This window comes from Phyllobates terribilis, unplaced genomic scaffold (genome assembly GCF_046119375.1).
Source record: "Phyllobates terribilis strain yellow unplaced genomic scaffold, ASM4611937v1 Scaffold_3__8_contigs__length_932513732, whole genome shotgun sequence".
Taxonomy (NCBI): Eukaryota; Metazoa; Chordata; class Amphibia; order Anura; family Dendrobatidae; genus Phyllobates; species Phyllobates terribilis.
Window position 1 is genome coordinate 555,091,254 of NW_027362763.1, and position 18,074 is coordinate 555,109,327.

Here is an 18,074-nt window from a genome sequence, read left to right on the forward strand (position 1 = left end):
GAAACTGTAAATGGTTCTGTAAGTGACTAATAGCTGCTGAGTAAAAAATGCATTGTATACACTGTAAGGTGGCTGCCGGACAGGTTGTGGACGGGAAGTATGTGTCCCCGAAGTGCCAAGGTTCGGTGATGTAAGATCCGGAGAAGCAGGCTCCAGCACACATAGTGCTGAGAGGAATTTAATGGGCCCGGATTACAGGGCCGTGTTTTACGAGCAGCTGAAAGAGCTGGGGGGTGGGGACAGCTGCTCACTTACCTCCAGTCCAGGTCTTGGAAGGCTGATTTAAGTCAGCTGCGCCTGTCTCAGTCTATCTGTGTGTGTTGGGCAAGGTGAGCAGACCTTGCATGTGCTTCTTAGACTCTGCAGGAGGCAGAGAAAGGCTGGGTGCCCACGTAGCGTTTTTCAAGCGTTTATGCTGCGGAATTTCCGCAGCGGAAACGCTTGTTAAACGCTAGGTAATCCGCACCCCATGGTCCCCAAGGGGATTCCGCATGTTCTATGCACATGCTGCGGATTTTTCCGCAGCGTTTGTGCTGCGTACAAAAATCCGCAGCATGTCATTTAATTTTGCGGAAGCGCAGCGGAACTCCCGCCATTGACTTGCATTGAAACGCATAGAAACCGCGACTGTACATTTGTACAAGCGGCTTCTATGCGTCTCTATGTGCGGATGGTACCCAGTTCTGGAGGAGAGGAGACTCTCATCCAGACCTGGGTACCATTGTACCTGTAAAAAAAGAATAAAATAACAAATAAAGTTATATTCACCTGTCCGGCGGCTTCTCTCTGAATGCCGGCATCGCTTGAGGACCTGCGGTGACGTCACAGTCATGTGACCGCAGGCCCTTCACCGCTCTGTCTCGCGATATGCCGGCAGCCGGGAACCAGACAGGAACGAGCGCTGCAGCACACGCTGGGGCATTGGGGGTGAGTATAGCTTTATTTGTTTTAATTTTTACGGTCACACTGTATAAATCCATGCTGTTTGCATGGATTTATACAGTGTGACCTAGTTGTCAAGCACTTTCCAAGTGATGCTATCGCCTGGAAAGCGCTTGTCAATCTGCATGCGGAAACGCATGTGAATCCGCATTTGGATCCGCATGTATTCTGCAGGAAAAACGCATGTACAATCTGCATGCGTTTTTTCTGCCAGGGAGATGCAGAAATGCTGCAGAAATTTTCTGCTTCATTTCTGCATCGTGGGCACATAGCCAAAAGCACCTTGTTTAAACGGCTGAAGCCATGCTGCATGGACTTGTTATTTTGAGCTTTGTTCTGTTATTCCTTTTTGTGCCAGGAATAGGCTGTTACTTTTGTTTCTACACTGGTGTATGGACACTAAATAAACCACCAGTTTGTTTGAACCCGTAGACTACATCACTGTGTGAACACCCGTGCCTACCTCCAACGCAGCTCAGTGAGTACAAATCCCTGCAACACATATATGAGAAGTGGGAAAAAAATTATCCCACTCTCCTGGATGAGAATGGGACCAATTATTTATACGCTAGTGTGAGTGAACCCACAGAATTGAGAAGCAGTGCACATGCTCAGTCTGTGTCACGGGTGTGTCAGATGTGACAGACAGTTGCCCTGCAGTTGGTTGCAGAAGATCTCTTCGTTTGTCATTACAGACACCATCTTAGCTGTTTCACTCTAGGACCCAGCGGCTACCTCCTTCCTGCTAATTGACACCCTGGCCTGGGTGTTTAAATAGTTTCACTTTGCAGCAGGAAGTTGCCGGTGATACTCACGTTTCCTTGTGAATGCTTGGAGCTCTCAGTTCTGAATTCCGTAGATGGGCAATGGATTCTAAATGGAATGGCTCAGCCCTTAGAAGCCAATTTTGTGAGGATCTTTCTGAAAGGTTGAAAGATGCCTTGGCAGTATATGAAACCCCTGAGTCCTTGGAGGCTGCCATGTCGTTGGCCATACGTCTTGATAGACGCCTTTGGGATAGACGGGTGAGATCACCTTCTCTGGGACCTTCTTGTCTGGGTTTTGTACCTCTGCCTGGGGAACTGTCTGGCGGTGAACCAGTACTGGGGGAGGTGGAGAAAACTATGCAGTTAGGGGGTGTCTTTACTTCATACATTTCCCCGGAGATTCGCAAGAAAAAAGGCATGTGTTTTTTTTGTGGGGAAAAAGGGACATTTTGTTGGGACCTGTCTTTCAATTCCTAAACAAAAGGAGACTCGATTAACTCTTGGTGGTCTGGAGTTGGATAAGTAAGGGGTGCATTTGTCGCCAACCTGCACTTCCCGGTTTGTCCTGACAGCAGAGATGTGCAAAAGAGCAAAACCGAGAAAATTTTTGTGTTTGACAGTGGAGCCAGAGTCAGCATGATTGATGCTGAGTTTGTGAAAACTCATTGTCTTGCTTGCTGTACTTTAACTAAGCCTATTTCCATCTTTGCCATCGACTCGGCGCCACTTGCACAGAAAGAAATTACTCAGATTGTACATAATGGAAAACTGAGGGTTCGGTCGGTTCATTGTGAAATAATCCCTTGCTATGTCCTGATCAGTCTTCCCAACCTAATTATTTTGGGTCTTCCCTGGCTGGTGAAACATAATCCGTTGGTAGATTGGCAAACCGGGACGTTATTAAATGGGGAGATTACTGCCATGAGAACTCTTTAGATACTTCCCTTGCTACAGTCTCTATGGAAATATTACCTGCTTTTCTGTCTGGTTTTGAGGACATTTTTTCTGAGAGAGGGTGTCAGGATTTGCCTCATCATCGTGCATATGACTGTCCTATTAACCTGACTTCCGGAGCTAAACTACCAAAGTCCAAACTGTATAATCTTTCTGGCCCTGAGAGACAAGCCATGAAGGATTTCATTGCGGAAAGTCTGGAGAAGGGACACATTAGGCCTTTATCTTCACCTGTGGCGGCAGGGTTCTTCTTTGTGAAGAAAAAAGATGGCGGTCTACGTCCTTGTTTAGATTTCCGGGAATTAAATCAAATTACCATCCGTGATCCATACCCTCTTCCTCTGATTCCTGATTTTTTCAGCCAGGTTGTAGGAGCTAAGGTATTATCCAAGTTGAATTTAAGGGGAGCCTACAATCTGATTAGAATCAGAGAAGGGGATGAATGGAAAACAGCGTTCAATACCCCTGAAAGGCATTTCAAGAGTCTGGTTATGCCTTTCCGTTTGACCAATGTACCTGCTGTATTCCAGCATTTCATAAATGATATTTTCCATCATTTGGTGGGGAGGTTTGTGGTGGTCTATCTGGACGATATTTTGATTTACTCACCTGATTTTAAGACACGTCGGGGGCATGTTAAACAGGTTCTCCAGATATTAAGGGATAACAAACTTTATGCCAAACTAGAAAAATGTGTTTTCGCTGTTCAGGAGGTGCAGTTTTTGGGGTACTTGTCATCTTCTGGTTTTCGGAAGGGTCCGGAGAAGATCCATGCAGTCCTTGACTGGGACTGTCCCAAGAACCTGAAGGCTCTACAACGTTTTCTGGGCTTTACTAATTTTTACAGGAAATTCATCTAAAATTTCTCAGTAATTGTGAAACTCCTTACTGACATGACTAAGAAGGGGTCTGATTTTTCAAAATGGTCGGATGCCTCCCTCCAGGCTTTTTCTTCCTTTAAAGAATCATTTTGCCACTGCACCCATACTCGGTCAACCCAATGTTTCCCAACCCTTTATTGTGGAGGTTGATGGGTCGGATGACGGGGTTGGGGCTGTGTTGTCTCAGGGTCAGTCCCCTGGTAAATGGCGTCCATGCGCCTTCTTTTCTAAAAAATTGTCTTCGGTTGAGAGAAATTATGACGTGGGTAATAGGGAACTTTTGACAATCAAATTGGCGTTCGAAGAATGGTGACATTGGTTGGAGGGGGCTGTCCTTCCTATTACTGATCATAAGAACCTGTCATATCTCCAGTCAGCTAAACGTCTCAACCTTAGGCAAGCCAGATGGTCCCTGTTTTTTACTAGGGTCAATTTTGCTGTCACTTTTCGTCCAGGGGTCAAAAATGTCAAGGCTGATGCTTTGTCCCGGAGCTTCCCTGGGGCCGGTGACCATGAGAACCACGCCCCAATATTACAGAAAGGGGTAGTCATTTCGGCATTATATCCTGAACTGGAGGGTGAGATGTTGGAGGCCCAGGGGGACGCCCCTGCCTCCTGCCCTTCAGGAAGGTTATTTGTACCATCTAATCTGCACCGCAAAGTAATTAAGGAACATCATAACTCTGTGCTTGCTGGTCATCCAGGTGGTAAGGCAATCATGGACCTCCGCTCTCATCATTTTTGGTGGCCGGGGTTGCAACGGGATGTGACTGAACACGTATCTGCTTGTAGTATTTGCGCACGTCCTCAGGTTTTTCATACCCGCCGTCTGGTACTCTTCTTCTGCTACCTATCCTTAGTAGGCTATGGACACACTTGTCCATGGATTTTATTACTGACCTACCGGTTTCTGCAGGCAAAACTGTGGTTTTGGTGGTTGTAGATCGATTCAGTAAGATGGTTCACTTCGCCGCATTACCTGCACTTCCAAATACCAAAACACTTTCTCAGGTGTTCATAAATGAGATTGTGAATCTTCATGGGGTTCCCACCGATGTGGTGTCAGATCGGGGGACCCAGTTTGTTTCCAAATTCTGAAAGGCATTCTGTTCTCGACTGGGGGTGCAGCTGTCCTTTTCTTCTGCCTTCCACCCTCAGTCGAATGGACAGACCGAGCGCTTCAATCAGAATTTGGAGACCTACCTCAGGTGTTTCGTCTCTGAAAATCAGGAGGATTGGGCATCCTACTTACCGCTGACAGAATTTGCCATTTAATAATCATCGTCAAGAATCCACTGGCAGGTCACCGTTCTTCGGTGCATACGGTCATAGGCGGATTATAATGAGGGCAATCCGGGCTACCACCCGGGGCCCTGAGCCTGCAGGGGGCCCGCGGCTCAGGGCGGGGTGTCTAATGCCGGATTGCCCTCATTATATGTGCAGGCCGCCGCGGCACATATCGGTAGCAGTGGCGGGAGGGGGGGGCCCGGACCGCTCCCCCAGCAGCGGCGCACGGCCGCTACTTCTTCATCTGCCGGGCCAGCACTGCAGCAGTTAACTTCCCTGTACTGGCCTGGCCGCATCACTGCTAGGAGACACTGCCCTGTGCGCGGCCATGTCTCCTAGCTGTGACGTCACGCAGTGCGCGCCCGACCTGCACTGCTGCAACGGAGAAGTCAGAGCAGGCAGGAGGATGGAGCCGGGGGATGGTGAGTCTGTGTGTGTATGTGTATCTGTGTATGTATGTGTGTGTGTGTGTGTGTGCCCGGCCTGCACTGCTGCAACGGAGAAGTCAGAGCAGGCAGGAGGAATGGAGCCGGGGGATGGTGAGTCTGTGTGTGTGTGTGTGTGTGTGCAGGCAGATATCATTGTGTGATGTCTGTTTATATGTATTTTTGTGTTTCAAATGTGTTTATGCGTGTATGTATATGTCTGTATATGTTTGTGTGTGTGCGTGACTGCATGCGTGACTGCGTGCGGCCTCCTGCTGAGTATAGTTGGCGCCGTGCTGCCTCCTGCTGTCTCTGGGGGGTGGGCGCTGTGCGGCCTCCCACTATGTATAGATAGCGCCATGCGGCCTCCCGCTGTGTATAGATGGCACAGTGTGGCCCCCTGCTGTGTATAGATGGCACCGTGCGGCCTCCTGCTGTGTATAGATGGCACCGTGCGGCCTCCTGCTGTGCATAGATGGTGCTGTGCGGCCCCCTGCTGTGTATAGATGGCGCCGTGCGGCCCCCTGCTGTGTATAGATGGCGCCGTGCGGCCCCCTGCTGTGTATAGATGGTGCCGTGCGGCCTCCCGCTGTGTATAGATGGCGCCGTGCGGCCTCCTGCTGTGTATAGATGGCGCCGTGCGGCCTCCCGCTGTGTATAGATGGCTACGTGCGGCCTCCCGTTGTGTATAGATGGCTACGTGGGGCCTCTCGCTGTGTATAGATGGCTACGTGCGGCCTCCCGCTGTGTATAGATGGCACCGTGCAGCCTCCCGCTGTGTATAGATGGCTACGTGTGCTCAATATTGAGTCATACAATTAATGTAAGGCTATGTGCCCACGATACAGAAATGTTCCGGATTTTTTTTGAGCGTTTCTGCATCTCCCTGGCAGAAAAAATGCATGCGGATTTTACATGCGGATTGTACATGCGGATTTTAAATGCGGATTGTACATGCGTTTTCCTGCCAGGGACATGCAGATGTGAAGCGTTCTTCACTTGCATTTCCGCATGCGGGTTGACAAGCGCTTTCCAAGCGATTTTAGCATCACTTGGAAAGTGCTTGACGACTTGGTTGCACTATATAAATCCATGCAACCAGCATGGATTTATATAGTGTGACCATAAAAGAATGGTAAAAAATAAAAAATATATACTTACCTTCCGATGGCCTGCCGATGTCAGCGGTCGCGTGACCCGTCACATGACTAAATGATGTCACGGCAGGTCCTTTTCAGACCATCGCGAGCTGCCGGCAAGCCAGGACGCATCGGATAAAGACACCGGGGGCCATCAGAAGGGAAGTATAATATTTATTTTTTATTTTATTCTTTTTTTACAGGTTCTAGGAGAGTCTCCTGTCCTCCACACCCGGGTACCATCCGCACATTGAACACATCTGTAGATGCGGAATCCATGCGTTCTAATGCAAGTCAATGGTGGCGAAAACGCCGCGCTTCCGCAAATTAATTGGTAATGCTGCGGATTTTTCCGCAATGATAATCCGCAGCGGAAATTTCCGCAGCATGTGCATAGCACATGCGGATTATCATTGGGGAACATGGCAGACCTTCTACCAAGCGTTTTTTAAGCGTTTCTGCAGCAGAATTGCCACTGCGGAAACGCTTAAAAAACGCATAGTGGGCACACAGCCTAAAAAAAAATATTATAATTAATATTGTGCCAAATTAATTTCACATGAACTATCACATGATCTATCACAGGGGATCATGTGACATGTCACGTGATAAATCAGGTGTGTGTGGAGGGGGGGGGGCGCGCCTTCTAAACTGCCCGGGGCCCTTGCTACTCTTAACCCACCCCTGCATACGGTTACCATCCACAGTTTACCTTTAGTGGGTGAGGAGCTTCGGAAGTTCCTGAGGAGGAACGTTTTGCTTCGTCGCTCTCCTTGGTGTGGCAGGGGGTTCTGAGTACTTTAAAGATCATGGGAGACAGGTATAAACGTATGGCTGACAGAAAACGCTTGCCAGGTCCGGACCTGTATGTGAATGACTTTGTGTGGTTGTCTACCAGGAATATAAGATTGTAAGTTCCTTCTTGGAAGTTGGGACCTAGGTTTATTGGTCCCTATAAAATAACGGTCGTCATTAACCCAGCAGCGTTTCGTCTTGAGCTTCCACAGGCCCTTAAGGTCCGTAATGTTTTCCACAGGGCCTTACTGAATAAGTATGTGGAACCTACTGAGCCCTTACTTCTACCGCCACCCCCAGTAATGGTTGATGGTAATTTGGAGTTTCAGATTTTGAGGATTGTAGATTCTCGTCTCCAACGTCGTTCTCTACAATACTTGGTGCACTGGAAGGGTTATAGTCCAGAGAGGATGTGGGTTTCAGCATCAGAGGTGAACGTGCCCAGGTTGATGAGTTTATTTCACACCTCTTATCCTGAGAAACCTGGTCCTTATTGTCCAGAGGCCACTCGTAGAGGGGGGGGGGTACTGTCACGGGTGTGTCAGATGTGACAGACAGTCGCCCTGTAGTTGGTTGCAGAAGATCTCTTTGTTTGTCATTACAGACACCTTCTTAGCTGTTTCACTCTAGGACCTAGTGGTTACCTTCTTCCTGGCCTGGGTGTTTAAATAGTTTCACTTTGCAGCAGGAAGGTGCCGCTGATACTCGCATTTCCTTGTGAATGCTTGGAGCTCTCAGACTGCTATCTTCCTCTGTGGTGCTAGGAGGACGCTTGGAGATATCTCTCTGAAGTCGGCTAAGCTACTTTCCCCCATGTTTGTCTCCCTTGTTTTCTTTAGACGTTAGTGGGGATCGACTAGTGTTCATCCACCTCTTCCCTATCCAGGTCCAAGCGCTAGAGAAATACAGGGTTTAGGTTCACGTGCGGCGATTAGTGAGGAACCAATATAGGGACGTTAGTGGAGACAGGGTGATATCAGATCAGCCTAGGAGGTCTTCACTCCCCTTTTCCCTAGAGTCTGGGCTCCCTTTCTCCGTTCCCTTTGTGTTGCACTTAGTCTTTCACACCTTGCGTGACAGTCTGAGCTCCATTCTTGCCCTATGGGGCTGAAGAGCGCTCTGCTTTTTCCAGCAGCCCCATTGAGAATGAACGGAGTAGTGGTCGGGCATCCAACCAGCCGCTCCATTTTCTAACTGGGATAGAAAGTCCCCATTTTGCCAATCGGTGCAGATCCTAGCGGTTGCACGCTCACTCATTAGCAAGTTATCACCTATCCCATAGTTAATAACTTGTTTTCACTGCACAACCCCTTTTAAAGGACCCTGTCAGCACAGAATGACTATTCAAACCAAGCACAGGTGCTTGGTGCACCCTTGGTGTGGCCAAATATTTAAGAGCTCCTTCCCATCTAACTGTTTTTTTTTCTATCTTCACACTCCCTCTATTTTGATTGACAGCTCTAGCTTTATAGAACCAGAGAAGGGCGGAGATAGATGGAAAACAAGTAGGTGGGAAGATACACTTAAATGTTTGCCTCACCAAGGGTGCATTGAGCGCCTGTGTTTGGTTTGAACAGTTATTCTGTACTGACAATCCCGTTAAGGCCCTCAAACATATTAGGTAGCTGATGGCCCAACGACTTTAGGGCTGAGAGCTATCTCTCCTATCACATACACAGGAGCACTTTCACAAACGTTCTTGTGCTCTCTATTAGATTGCAGATGTCAGGCTCCTCTGGCAGCGACTTATCTTCAGAGAGAACAAGAAGATTAACCATTGGAATTCCAACAAGCTGGATCCTTCCCTTTCCTCACATAAAGTATGGAAGGAAAGTCGAGAGACCCCCATCCACATCAGATTGTGGCTGAACCTGTCAACTTTAGCCTTACGTGCATGGAAGCCTTAGTGTAACCGGTAGAATAGACATTACGGTGCAGCAGCTCTGGTCTAATCATCTCTGTGGTGAGACAGCTAGAATGGAGTTGCTGTACAGAGGACGTCCTTATAGACTGTGTTGTGTCTACAGAAATCATGAACCTCAGTGCAGTAACTCTGATCGAGTCATCTCTGCAGTCAGACAGCTAGAATGGAGTTGCTGCAGGGAGTGTCATTATTTATGTGTCTGACAGTTACACAAGTTTACATCCCCTATTCACGAAGAACAGAATTTTACATGCCAGTCTTAAAGGGTATATTCGGGACTTTATGGGAAAACAAAAAATGTACCTAAGCACTAACAGGCATGTAGTTGCTACCTACCTGCCTGTTGTGCTTGGCGCTGTTCTCCATCGGCACAGAGCGATCACAGACCACTTCTGCCAGGGATTCAGCTGCCTCTGCTGATGTCACATTGACAGAGCGGAGGCTTCTTTTCCGCTGCGCTCAGTTGACAGGCTGTGACTTCCGACGTCATTCTGATTGACAGCCAGCTCCGCAGTTAGGCAGCGGGAATCCAGCTGTCAATCAGCATGATGTCGCAAGTCCCGCCCTGTCAAAGCCTCCACTCCTAGGCACATTTTTTGTTTTTCATAAAGTCCCGAATATCCCCTTTAATGAAGGGTGAGAGGGAGTTAGCTCGGGCACTTTGTTTTTTTTGAATTTGTGCTTTTTTTATTATCGCTTTTTGTAACATAAAAAATGACACATAGCTCTGATTGTTCAGCTTTGATAGAATTCAGCTTTTCGTGTGTGTACAGGTTTCAGCTAGCTCCACCATTTTGAAGATTGTGGGGAGGGTTGTGACAGAGACAGAGCGCAGCTGACAGAGCTCGGCCCACTCTTCACAATGTCGGTCCTGCAGACAAATGGGAAAAGTCACATTCTGCCAAAACTGAATAATCAGCAATGAGTGTCATTTATTACACTACAAAAAGTGACAATAAAAATGCTAGTTTCATTAATCAGGGAAAATAATAATTTTTCCAAAATATATAAAAAATATAAGTGTAAGAAAAACATTTTTGACTTGTGATGTTTGCTTCATTAAAAACATGAGCAATTGCATAAAAAAGCATAAGAAAAGCATTAAAAAGCCAGTAGAGCCGACTAGACAGCAGTGAGTATGAGGATCCTGGAATCAGCTCCATCTAGTGGTGTCAGTGCTGAACTGTCTACATGGGAGGGGAAGCCCTCACTCCAGCACCTACATTCTAGCCTGACGGAAGCCCCGCCCCTTCCGGTGACATCATCGTCTCCTAAATCCACTCCATTTCAGCTGCTGCCCAGATGGTCAGGCCCGGCGGGTAGTTCGAAAACAAACAGCCAGGAGTTCAGGAGCGCGGTCCGAGCTCTCCGCCGCCACCATGCTGGGCTCCGTGCCCCGGGGCACTATCAGGGCCGCCATCAAGCAGCGCCTTCCTCACCTGCAGATGGACAGCGATGTGGACCTGCTGGTGAGGAGAGGACGCCGCTGCGGTGGCGCGTGCAGGTCACTGGAGAGCTGCGCATGCTCCTAATGTCGGATCTCTTCCTCCGCAGGTGTACCTGAGCTTAATGCTGTTCCTGCAGAGGCTGGCCACTGAAGCCCGCCTGAGAGCCGTAGAGGACCGGTGCTCCGTGATCAAGTCTGCCCACATCAGAGCTGTAGCCAAGGTACATGACAGCCTGGCCCTGCACCAGGGAGCTGCCCTCATCCGAGAACACATTGGAAGGCCATTTTGTCAACATGCCCTCTTAAAGGGGTTCTCCTGCGCTGCCTTCACATCAGAATGGAGCGGAAGCAATGACAGTAGGACCCCACACTCCTGCCGAAATGTGATTGGCACCCGTCTTGTCAGGTGTGATCAGCAGCGCTTCTAGTATGACTGACTGGTGGCGGGTAGCCCCTAAGGGTTTTTTTCTCATTAAAACTAGCACTCTTCATATGGCCTCATATATGGTGGTTGATATAACAGGTGGACATTATACTGGGAAATGCAGCTGCTCTGTATGTGGCGCCAGGTGGTCTGCAGCTTCCACAGGGCAATCAGCAGACCTACCTGGGGGCACAGTTTGTTAGAAGCAAGGCCTGGGTGGTCACGCCGGGGGCTGCAGCTTTCTAAAAGCAAGACCCCAGTGGTCACGCTGGGGGCCATGGTAATCAGCAGATCCACCTGGGGGCTGCAACTTGCTAGAAGCAGGATGAGGGTAATTAGTTGATCCTTTTACGGGGCACTGCAAGCTACCAGCTGATTGCCGTTGGGATGGGGGGGAGCACAATATTTTGAATGGGATTTTCTGTCTGAGGCAATTCCTCCAGGGTGCCCATACACTTTAGACAAACTGCCAATCCTACTGATTTCGCAGATGAGCAAATCATCCACTGGTTCCTAGTTGTTCCCTAGCCGAAGAGGGGGTGAGGAGCATGATGAATTTCAGCTTGACCAATCATTTTCTCTGGAAGCAGATATATTGCTGCTAGAGGTGACTTGTATTAGTTACTCCCCCCTCAAATGCACTCATGGCTGAGATGTAATGGCCAATGTATGACTCATTCATATGCTGTGGTGGTATTCCAACATGTGCCAAACTTAAACCCCTGGTGTGTGCAAGTGTTGCTGGTGTTACACAATCATATATAGGTTTCTAGCTAATTATGCTCTTGCACCTCCTAGTAAGTCTGTTCTTTACCCCATTTGGATGCCCTTGCATGTAGAACACTTGACTAAGAATGTATGTGCACAAATGAAGGGAGCAGCAAATAAGTTTAATATAGTGCTGTGCAGGAGCCTTTTATTCTATTCCAAAAACATGATTAGAATCAATGATGTAATGACAGGGAAGGAGGCCATGCGTCTGCTTAGTAGTGGTCTGTTCCTTTCTACAGACCAGATCTCCAAAACAAGAGGGTGCATGCAGCCTGATGTTGCATACAAGTAAATGAGCTTTAAAAATAGTATTTTTTTAAAAAAAAAAACAGGGAATTAACAATTGGATAATGGGAAATTATGCTTGTATATTTTGGAATTGGATTGGTCTTTGTACCACCAGTATTTATTGAAACGCTGCATGACCTGGGTATAATGTGTTTTTTTAAAACTGCTGCCTTTTTGTTTTGCTCAATGATTGGCTGCAGTGGTAATGTGAGCTGTGAATGCGATCTAACTGCTGCAGCCAAAAGACAAAGTGAAGCACCTGTGGAGAGCCATGACTGGAGCGGAGGAGGGAGAATATTTGGCTTTGTTACATTTCCGGAATAGAAAACACCTTAGGTTAAGTGCACACTGTGTGTTTTTGTTGTGGTTTTTTTCCGCGTGGAAATGCATCAAAAACTATGTAATCAGTCTGCCAGCTAATGCTATGGCAATCCTGATGTGCTGTGCACATGATGCTGAATTTTCCACTCAGGATTGTCATTGTGTTTTACATACGCAGCATGTCCATTCTATGTAGCGTAAATGTAGAGTTTTCTGCCCATTGACTTTAATTGAACCGCAGCAAACCCGCAGGTATAAATATATTTGTGGATTTGCTGTAGTTGTTTGCTGCATATTTGACTAGTCAGTGGGTCAAATACGCTGGAAAAACTCACATAGATTGGTACCCGGGTCGGCTGGGGAAGACTACTGTTCCCATCATCTGACCGCCGCTCTGGCTGATAACAGCGAGAGCTGCGCGGCTGAGGGGAGCAGTAGTCTCCTCAGCCAAGCTGGCTTGTGCGTGGCGTGTTTACAAAAAGAAACAAACTATTTTCACCTGTCCGGCATCCCCCGCCGTCCTGTTGATGTCCCCCGGCGGTACACTGACAGGAGCGTGCTCGCTCCTGGCAGTGAACATCGCTGCTGCCGGGACTAAGGTCACGCAAGTTCACAGCTGGAGATCAGCTGATGAGCTTGGGACCTCACCAGCGGCACCGGTGCTGCGTGGGAACATTAGTGAAGATGTTCCCACGTACCACTGATGCTGAGGTCACTGGGGCTGATCAGCTGATGAACCCAAGTGACCTCACTCCTGCAGCAGAGCAATGTACACTGACAGGAGTGATTACACTCCTATCAGTGTACAATTCTGTCTTCTACAGCAGTCACATCAGTGATTGATGTGGCTGCCGTAGAAGTAACTCGGATCGCCGAGGGACAATCTGGATTGCGTCGTGATGGCGGACAGGTGAGGAATACGGTTTATTATTTATTTTTTTTTTTTTTACAGAAGATCGAGGGATTTGGGGACTGGGAGTGTAATAAAAAAAATTATTAAAACCGTGTGTAATTTTATTTCAATGAAATACTTTATTCTGGCGGTGTCTTTTATTGAAAAGCGCCAAACTTTACTATGCGGCTAGTAATGGGGGCTTTTTATAGACTCCTCTCCATTAGTAACCTGGGCTTCATGTCAGCCCCCAATACGAGGCTGACATGAACCCCATTACCCCACTTGCCACAACTACAGGGTAGTGGGAAGAGCGGAGGCTAAGTGCCAGATTTGGTGCATCTTATGGATGCGCCATTTCTAGGACTGCTGAGGGGTGATATTAGCCGCGGAGGGGGCTAGTATCCATGGCCCCTTCCCTGGCTATTAATATCAGCCCGCAGCTGTCTGTTTTAGCCTTTCTTGGTTAGATTTTACAGGGGGACCCTACATCAATTTTTTTCTGGGGTCCCCTGTAATTTAGCCAGTAAAGGCTAAACAAACAGCTGTGGGCTGATATTAATAGTCAGGGAACATTTTTGGCTAATGGCCACTTCCAAAAGATGCGGGACCCACTGCTGTTTTTGATAGGCTATGTGCCCACAATCCGGACGTAGCAACGCTTTGAACATGGCATATTTTTGCTGTGTCCAAAACTGCAAATTTTGACAGATTTGAAGTGTCATTATTTGTAGTGGATCCGCAAGTATTGACAACAAAAGTGCGCAATTAGAACACAGCGTTTTGGAAGCAGCAAAAATACCCTGCTTCCAAAGCGCTGCGGAGTGCTGATCGGGGGGGGGGGCAAAATTAAATGACATGCTGCGGATTTTTGTACGCAGCATAAACTCTGCGGAAAAATCCGCAGCATGTGCATAGAACATGCGGAATCCCCTTGGGGACCATGGGGTGCGGATTACCTAGCATTTCACAAGCGTTTATGCTGCGGAAATTCCGCAGCATAGACGCTTGAAAAACGCTACTTGGGCACCCAGCCTAAGTATCATTGTGCCCCTCGGAAGAAGCAAAGGTGAAATGGTGTCGTCGGGGGTCCGCACACTGTTAGACTCTACAGCATTAGTGAGTGTCATTTACTTATATCATTTGTGCCTTTCCTATTCTACTCTTGGATATTTTTTTTCTTTCTATTTAGGCTGTGTGCCCACGTAGCGTTTTTCAAGCGTTTATGCTGCGGAATTTCTGCAGCGTAAACGCTTGTTAAACGCTAGGTAATCTGCACCCCATGATCCCCAAGGGGATTCCGCATGTTCTATGCACATGCTGCGGATTTTTCCGCAGCGTTTATGCTGCGTACAAAAATCCGCAGCATGTCATTTAATTTTGCGGAAGCGCAGCGGAACTCCCGCCATTGACTTGCATAGAAACCGCGACTGTACATTTGTACAAGCGGCTTCTATGCGTCTCTATGTGCGGATGGTACCCAGTGCTGGAGGAGAGGAGACTCTCATCCAGACCTGGGTACCATTGTACCTGTAAAAAAAAGAATAAAATAACAAATAAAGTTTATACTCACCTTTCCGAAGGCTTTTCTCTGAATGCCGGCATCGCTTGAGGACCTGCGGTGACGTCAGTCATGTGACCGCATGGCCTTCGCCGCTCTCTCGCGATATGCCGGGAACCAGACAGGAATGAGCACTGCAGCCACGCCGGGACATCGGGGGTAAGTATAGCTTTATTTGTTTTAATTTTTACGGTTCATACTGTATAAATCCATGCTGTTTGCATGGATTTATATAGTGTGACCTAGTTGTCAAGCACTTTCTAAGTGATGCTATCGCCTGGAAAACGCTTGTCAATCTGCATGTGAATCCGCATGTATTCTGCAGGAAAAACGCATGCACAATCTGCATGCGTTTTTTCTGCCAGGGAGATGCAGAAATTTTCTGCTTCATTTCTGCATCGTGGGCACATAGCCTTAGTATACATAGGATATACCCATAAAGCTTGTGGGGTAAACCACTATTGTGATACTACTTATTAATTGAGCCTTAGCTCTTTCAATTTTATTTTTCTATCAACACCTCTTTCTTTGAGTCTAGTCTGTGGACGGATGAACGGTTCCCTTGTGTATACCGTACTTTAATCATGTGATCTTTAATTGTACTAATAAAATGTTATTGTTTTATACGTATATCCTTTTTCTCTTCAATATTCTTGAACCAAGAATTCAGGTTCAGAATTGTGTTGATGTGACTCTGTGAAGAGTGGTCAACTACCAGTTGCTTTTAGCTTTTAAACACTGCAGTTCTCCAATTCAGTCAGGGAAAACATTTCTGAAATCTCATAGATTTTTACTGGTATTGTAAAGAGCAGCTCTTAATTAGCTAAAAAAAAAACACAGGAAAAATGCTACGTGTGAACATAGCCTGAGTGTACTTTTTGAGCCAAAGTCTTTAGTGTATCCAGCAGAAAGGAGAAGTATAACGTCTTCCTTTTATTATAATTCCTCTTGAATTCACTTGAGACTTTGACATGGTAAACTGCCACAAGAAATTAGATTTTCCAGAAAAATACTATGTGACACCACCCTAAAGTTATTTGCACATGGCGCCTCTTCGATGCCGTCGTACCTGCATTGTTCATGGAGCAGATGTTTCAGGAAAATGCTGCCTGTGTTTTTCCTTAAGAGACTTTTCTGATGACTTTTCTGGTATTTTTTTTTTTTTTAAGTTTCATGCAGCACATGGTGGCTTCTAAACAGAAGAATGGGCTGGTCACTTCTTTTAGGTTCTTCACGGCTTTTGAAGCCTGATGAGGTTATTATTAATTTATATAGCGCCATTGATTCCGTGGTGCTGTACTTAAGGGGTTACATACCAAATACAGATACAAACTAACAATGATAGAACGGTTCGGAGGGAAGAGGGCCCATTCTACAGGAATGAGGAAGGAGACAGTAGTTTGAGGGGTTGCAGTAGCTCCGGTGTTGTTGGGGGTGGCTGCAAGCAAGGTCATGGAAGGCTGTAAGCTTGTTTGAAGAGATGGGTTTTTAGGTTCCGTCTGAAGGATCCAGGTGTGGTGGATAATCGGACGTTTTGAGGCACAGAATTCCATAGGACGGAGGATATAATAGACTGAACATATGCACGACTAATGTGATGATTAGTGATGGACGGCACTCGGAGTATATTCCTCGGTGCCTGAGTAGGGTTCCAATTTGTGTGTAATCATAGATTAAGAACTCTGCACTTAAATATATGAGCAGAAAGGGTGGTCTGTTTGTACAAGCCATCAAAGACCGGCTGTGAGTCTGGATCGTCAAGGAGTCCGAGGTCAAAAGCTTAGAGGGTATGTCATAAACAGAGGGAAGAGACAAAGGTGTAGTCAGGTAACAGGCCGAGGTCAAAATACCAGGAGGATGGCATATCAGAGCAAATGGGTTAAACAGACAAAGGGTCAGAATAATGTCCAAGGTCAGGCAGTGATAGATAATCAAGCAAAACATTAGGCACAGAAAACCAATCACACTTGGTTGAAGCTAGGTCTGGCAGAGGTCTGGGACTGACAGTCCAGCTAAGTAGGTAGGCAATCACCTGCGACCGGGAACACCTGAAGACAGCCCAGCACCTCCCAGTCTCAGATTGGACGGCTGAGCTGTCAATCAAAACATCGACAGCTCAGCACGACGCTGTATCACTGGATAACTGAGCCATCAGTAACTACATCTCAGACACACTGAGGAGTGGAATTTTGAGATAATGAAATATGTTCACAACATGTTTTTTTGAGCAACTCTTCAATCAAAACTTGTTTGTTGAACTCCTGTGCGTTTTGAAAAGTTTCTGCTTAAAAAACAAACAAAATGCGTGAACACATCATTGGGTGCTTTCTCTTGTTCTAAATGATACCACTTGCTGTGCAGTCAATTACCAAGTGGCACAACCAATATGGAGATTGCCTGCATGGTTTTTGAACGTATTTCACTTATAATATCTATGGTGATTCAGGGTTAAACTTGTGACCAAAAGCTGCATGGCGCATAGCCGCAGGATTTTTTTGCATATTTTTTAAACCGTGATATGCTGATAGAGCTTTGTAACTTTTTTTTTTTTTTCCCCCAAGAGGCTCTTAAAATGTGTGTATTTATAATTTACTGTATCTTTACAGGTTGTTTTAAAGAAGTCAAGAGGTTAAAAGTTTCAATGAAGAAGTCACATGAAAATGTCAGAGACCCAGATGCTTGTTTAAGCCTGAACAAAGCTCTTGTTATAATCTGTTACAGCTCAGCTTTGTAACTTGTACGTAGTCTTTAAATTACTGAATTGCACTATATTGTAATGTATTTTATGTTGACTGTAATCTATGTATAGATACATCACTAATTCAGTTGTCAAAATAAAGATTTTTTTTCCCCTAAAATATTAAAGTTATTGTAATTACACATTTTTGTTTCCTTTTGTATGTATTGTAACAATACAAACACACATGAAAAAAGGCAAATTGGACATGGTTTAACACAAAATAGTAAAAATGAGCTGAACAAAATTGTTGACACCTATCCAAAAATGTAAGTAAACAACTTTTGTTTCAAGCTTGTGATGCTCAGTCAAACTCGCCTGTGGTAAGTAACAGGTGGCTATAGAGCGTCAGAACAAGGATTCATGGGCTTACATTGTAAAAGAAGCTCCAGGCTAACACAGTGAGTCAACTAGTCTGAAGTGGGGTGACTTCACTCAGCAGAGAAACGGAGCGGCGGTGGATCCTGGAGGAGTCGGAGGTAGGAGAGTACAATCGTGGCTGAAAGTGTAGGCACCCTT

At 46.5% G+C, this 18,074-nt stretch overlaps 1 protein-coding gene across 1 annotated transcript; it reads left to right on the forward strand.

The window, feature by feature from the left end:
• Nucleotides 1–10,331: 10,331 nt before the first annotated feature.
• Nucleotides 10,332–17,700, forward strand: CENPW (centromere protein W). Its single transcript, XM_073671399.1, has 3 exons — nucleotides 10,332–10,583; nucleotides 10,669–10,782; nucleotides 17,425–17,700. The coding sequence occupies exons 1-3, from the start codon at nucleotides 10,494–10,496 to the stop codon at nucleotides 17,449–17,451; spliced, it is 231 nt and encodes a 76-aa protein (XP_073527500.1). The 5' UTR covers nucleotides 10,332–10,493; the 3' UTR covers nucleotides 17,452–17,700.
• Nucleotides 17,701–18,074: the final 374 nt, after the last annotated feature.

What these genes read in the sequence shown, in the direction of transcription:
- CENPW (XM_073671399.1), top strand. Translation starts at nt 10,494, where the DNA reads ATGCTGGGCTCCGTGCCCCGGGGCACTATCAGGGCCGCCATCAAGCAG. An exon ending in ACAGCGATGTGGACCTGCTG is followed by an intron (nt 10,584 to 10,668) that starts GTGAGGAGAGGA and finishes CTTCCTCCGCAG; the next exon opens with GTGTACCTGAGCTTAATGCT. An exon ending in ACATCAGAGCTGTAGCCAAG is followed by an intron (nt 10,783 to 17,424) that starts GTACATGACAGC and finishes GTATCTTTACAG; the next exon opens with GTTGTTTTAAAGAAGTCAAG.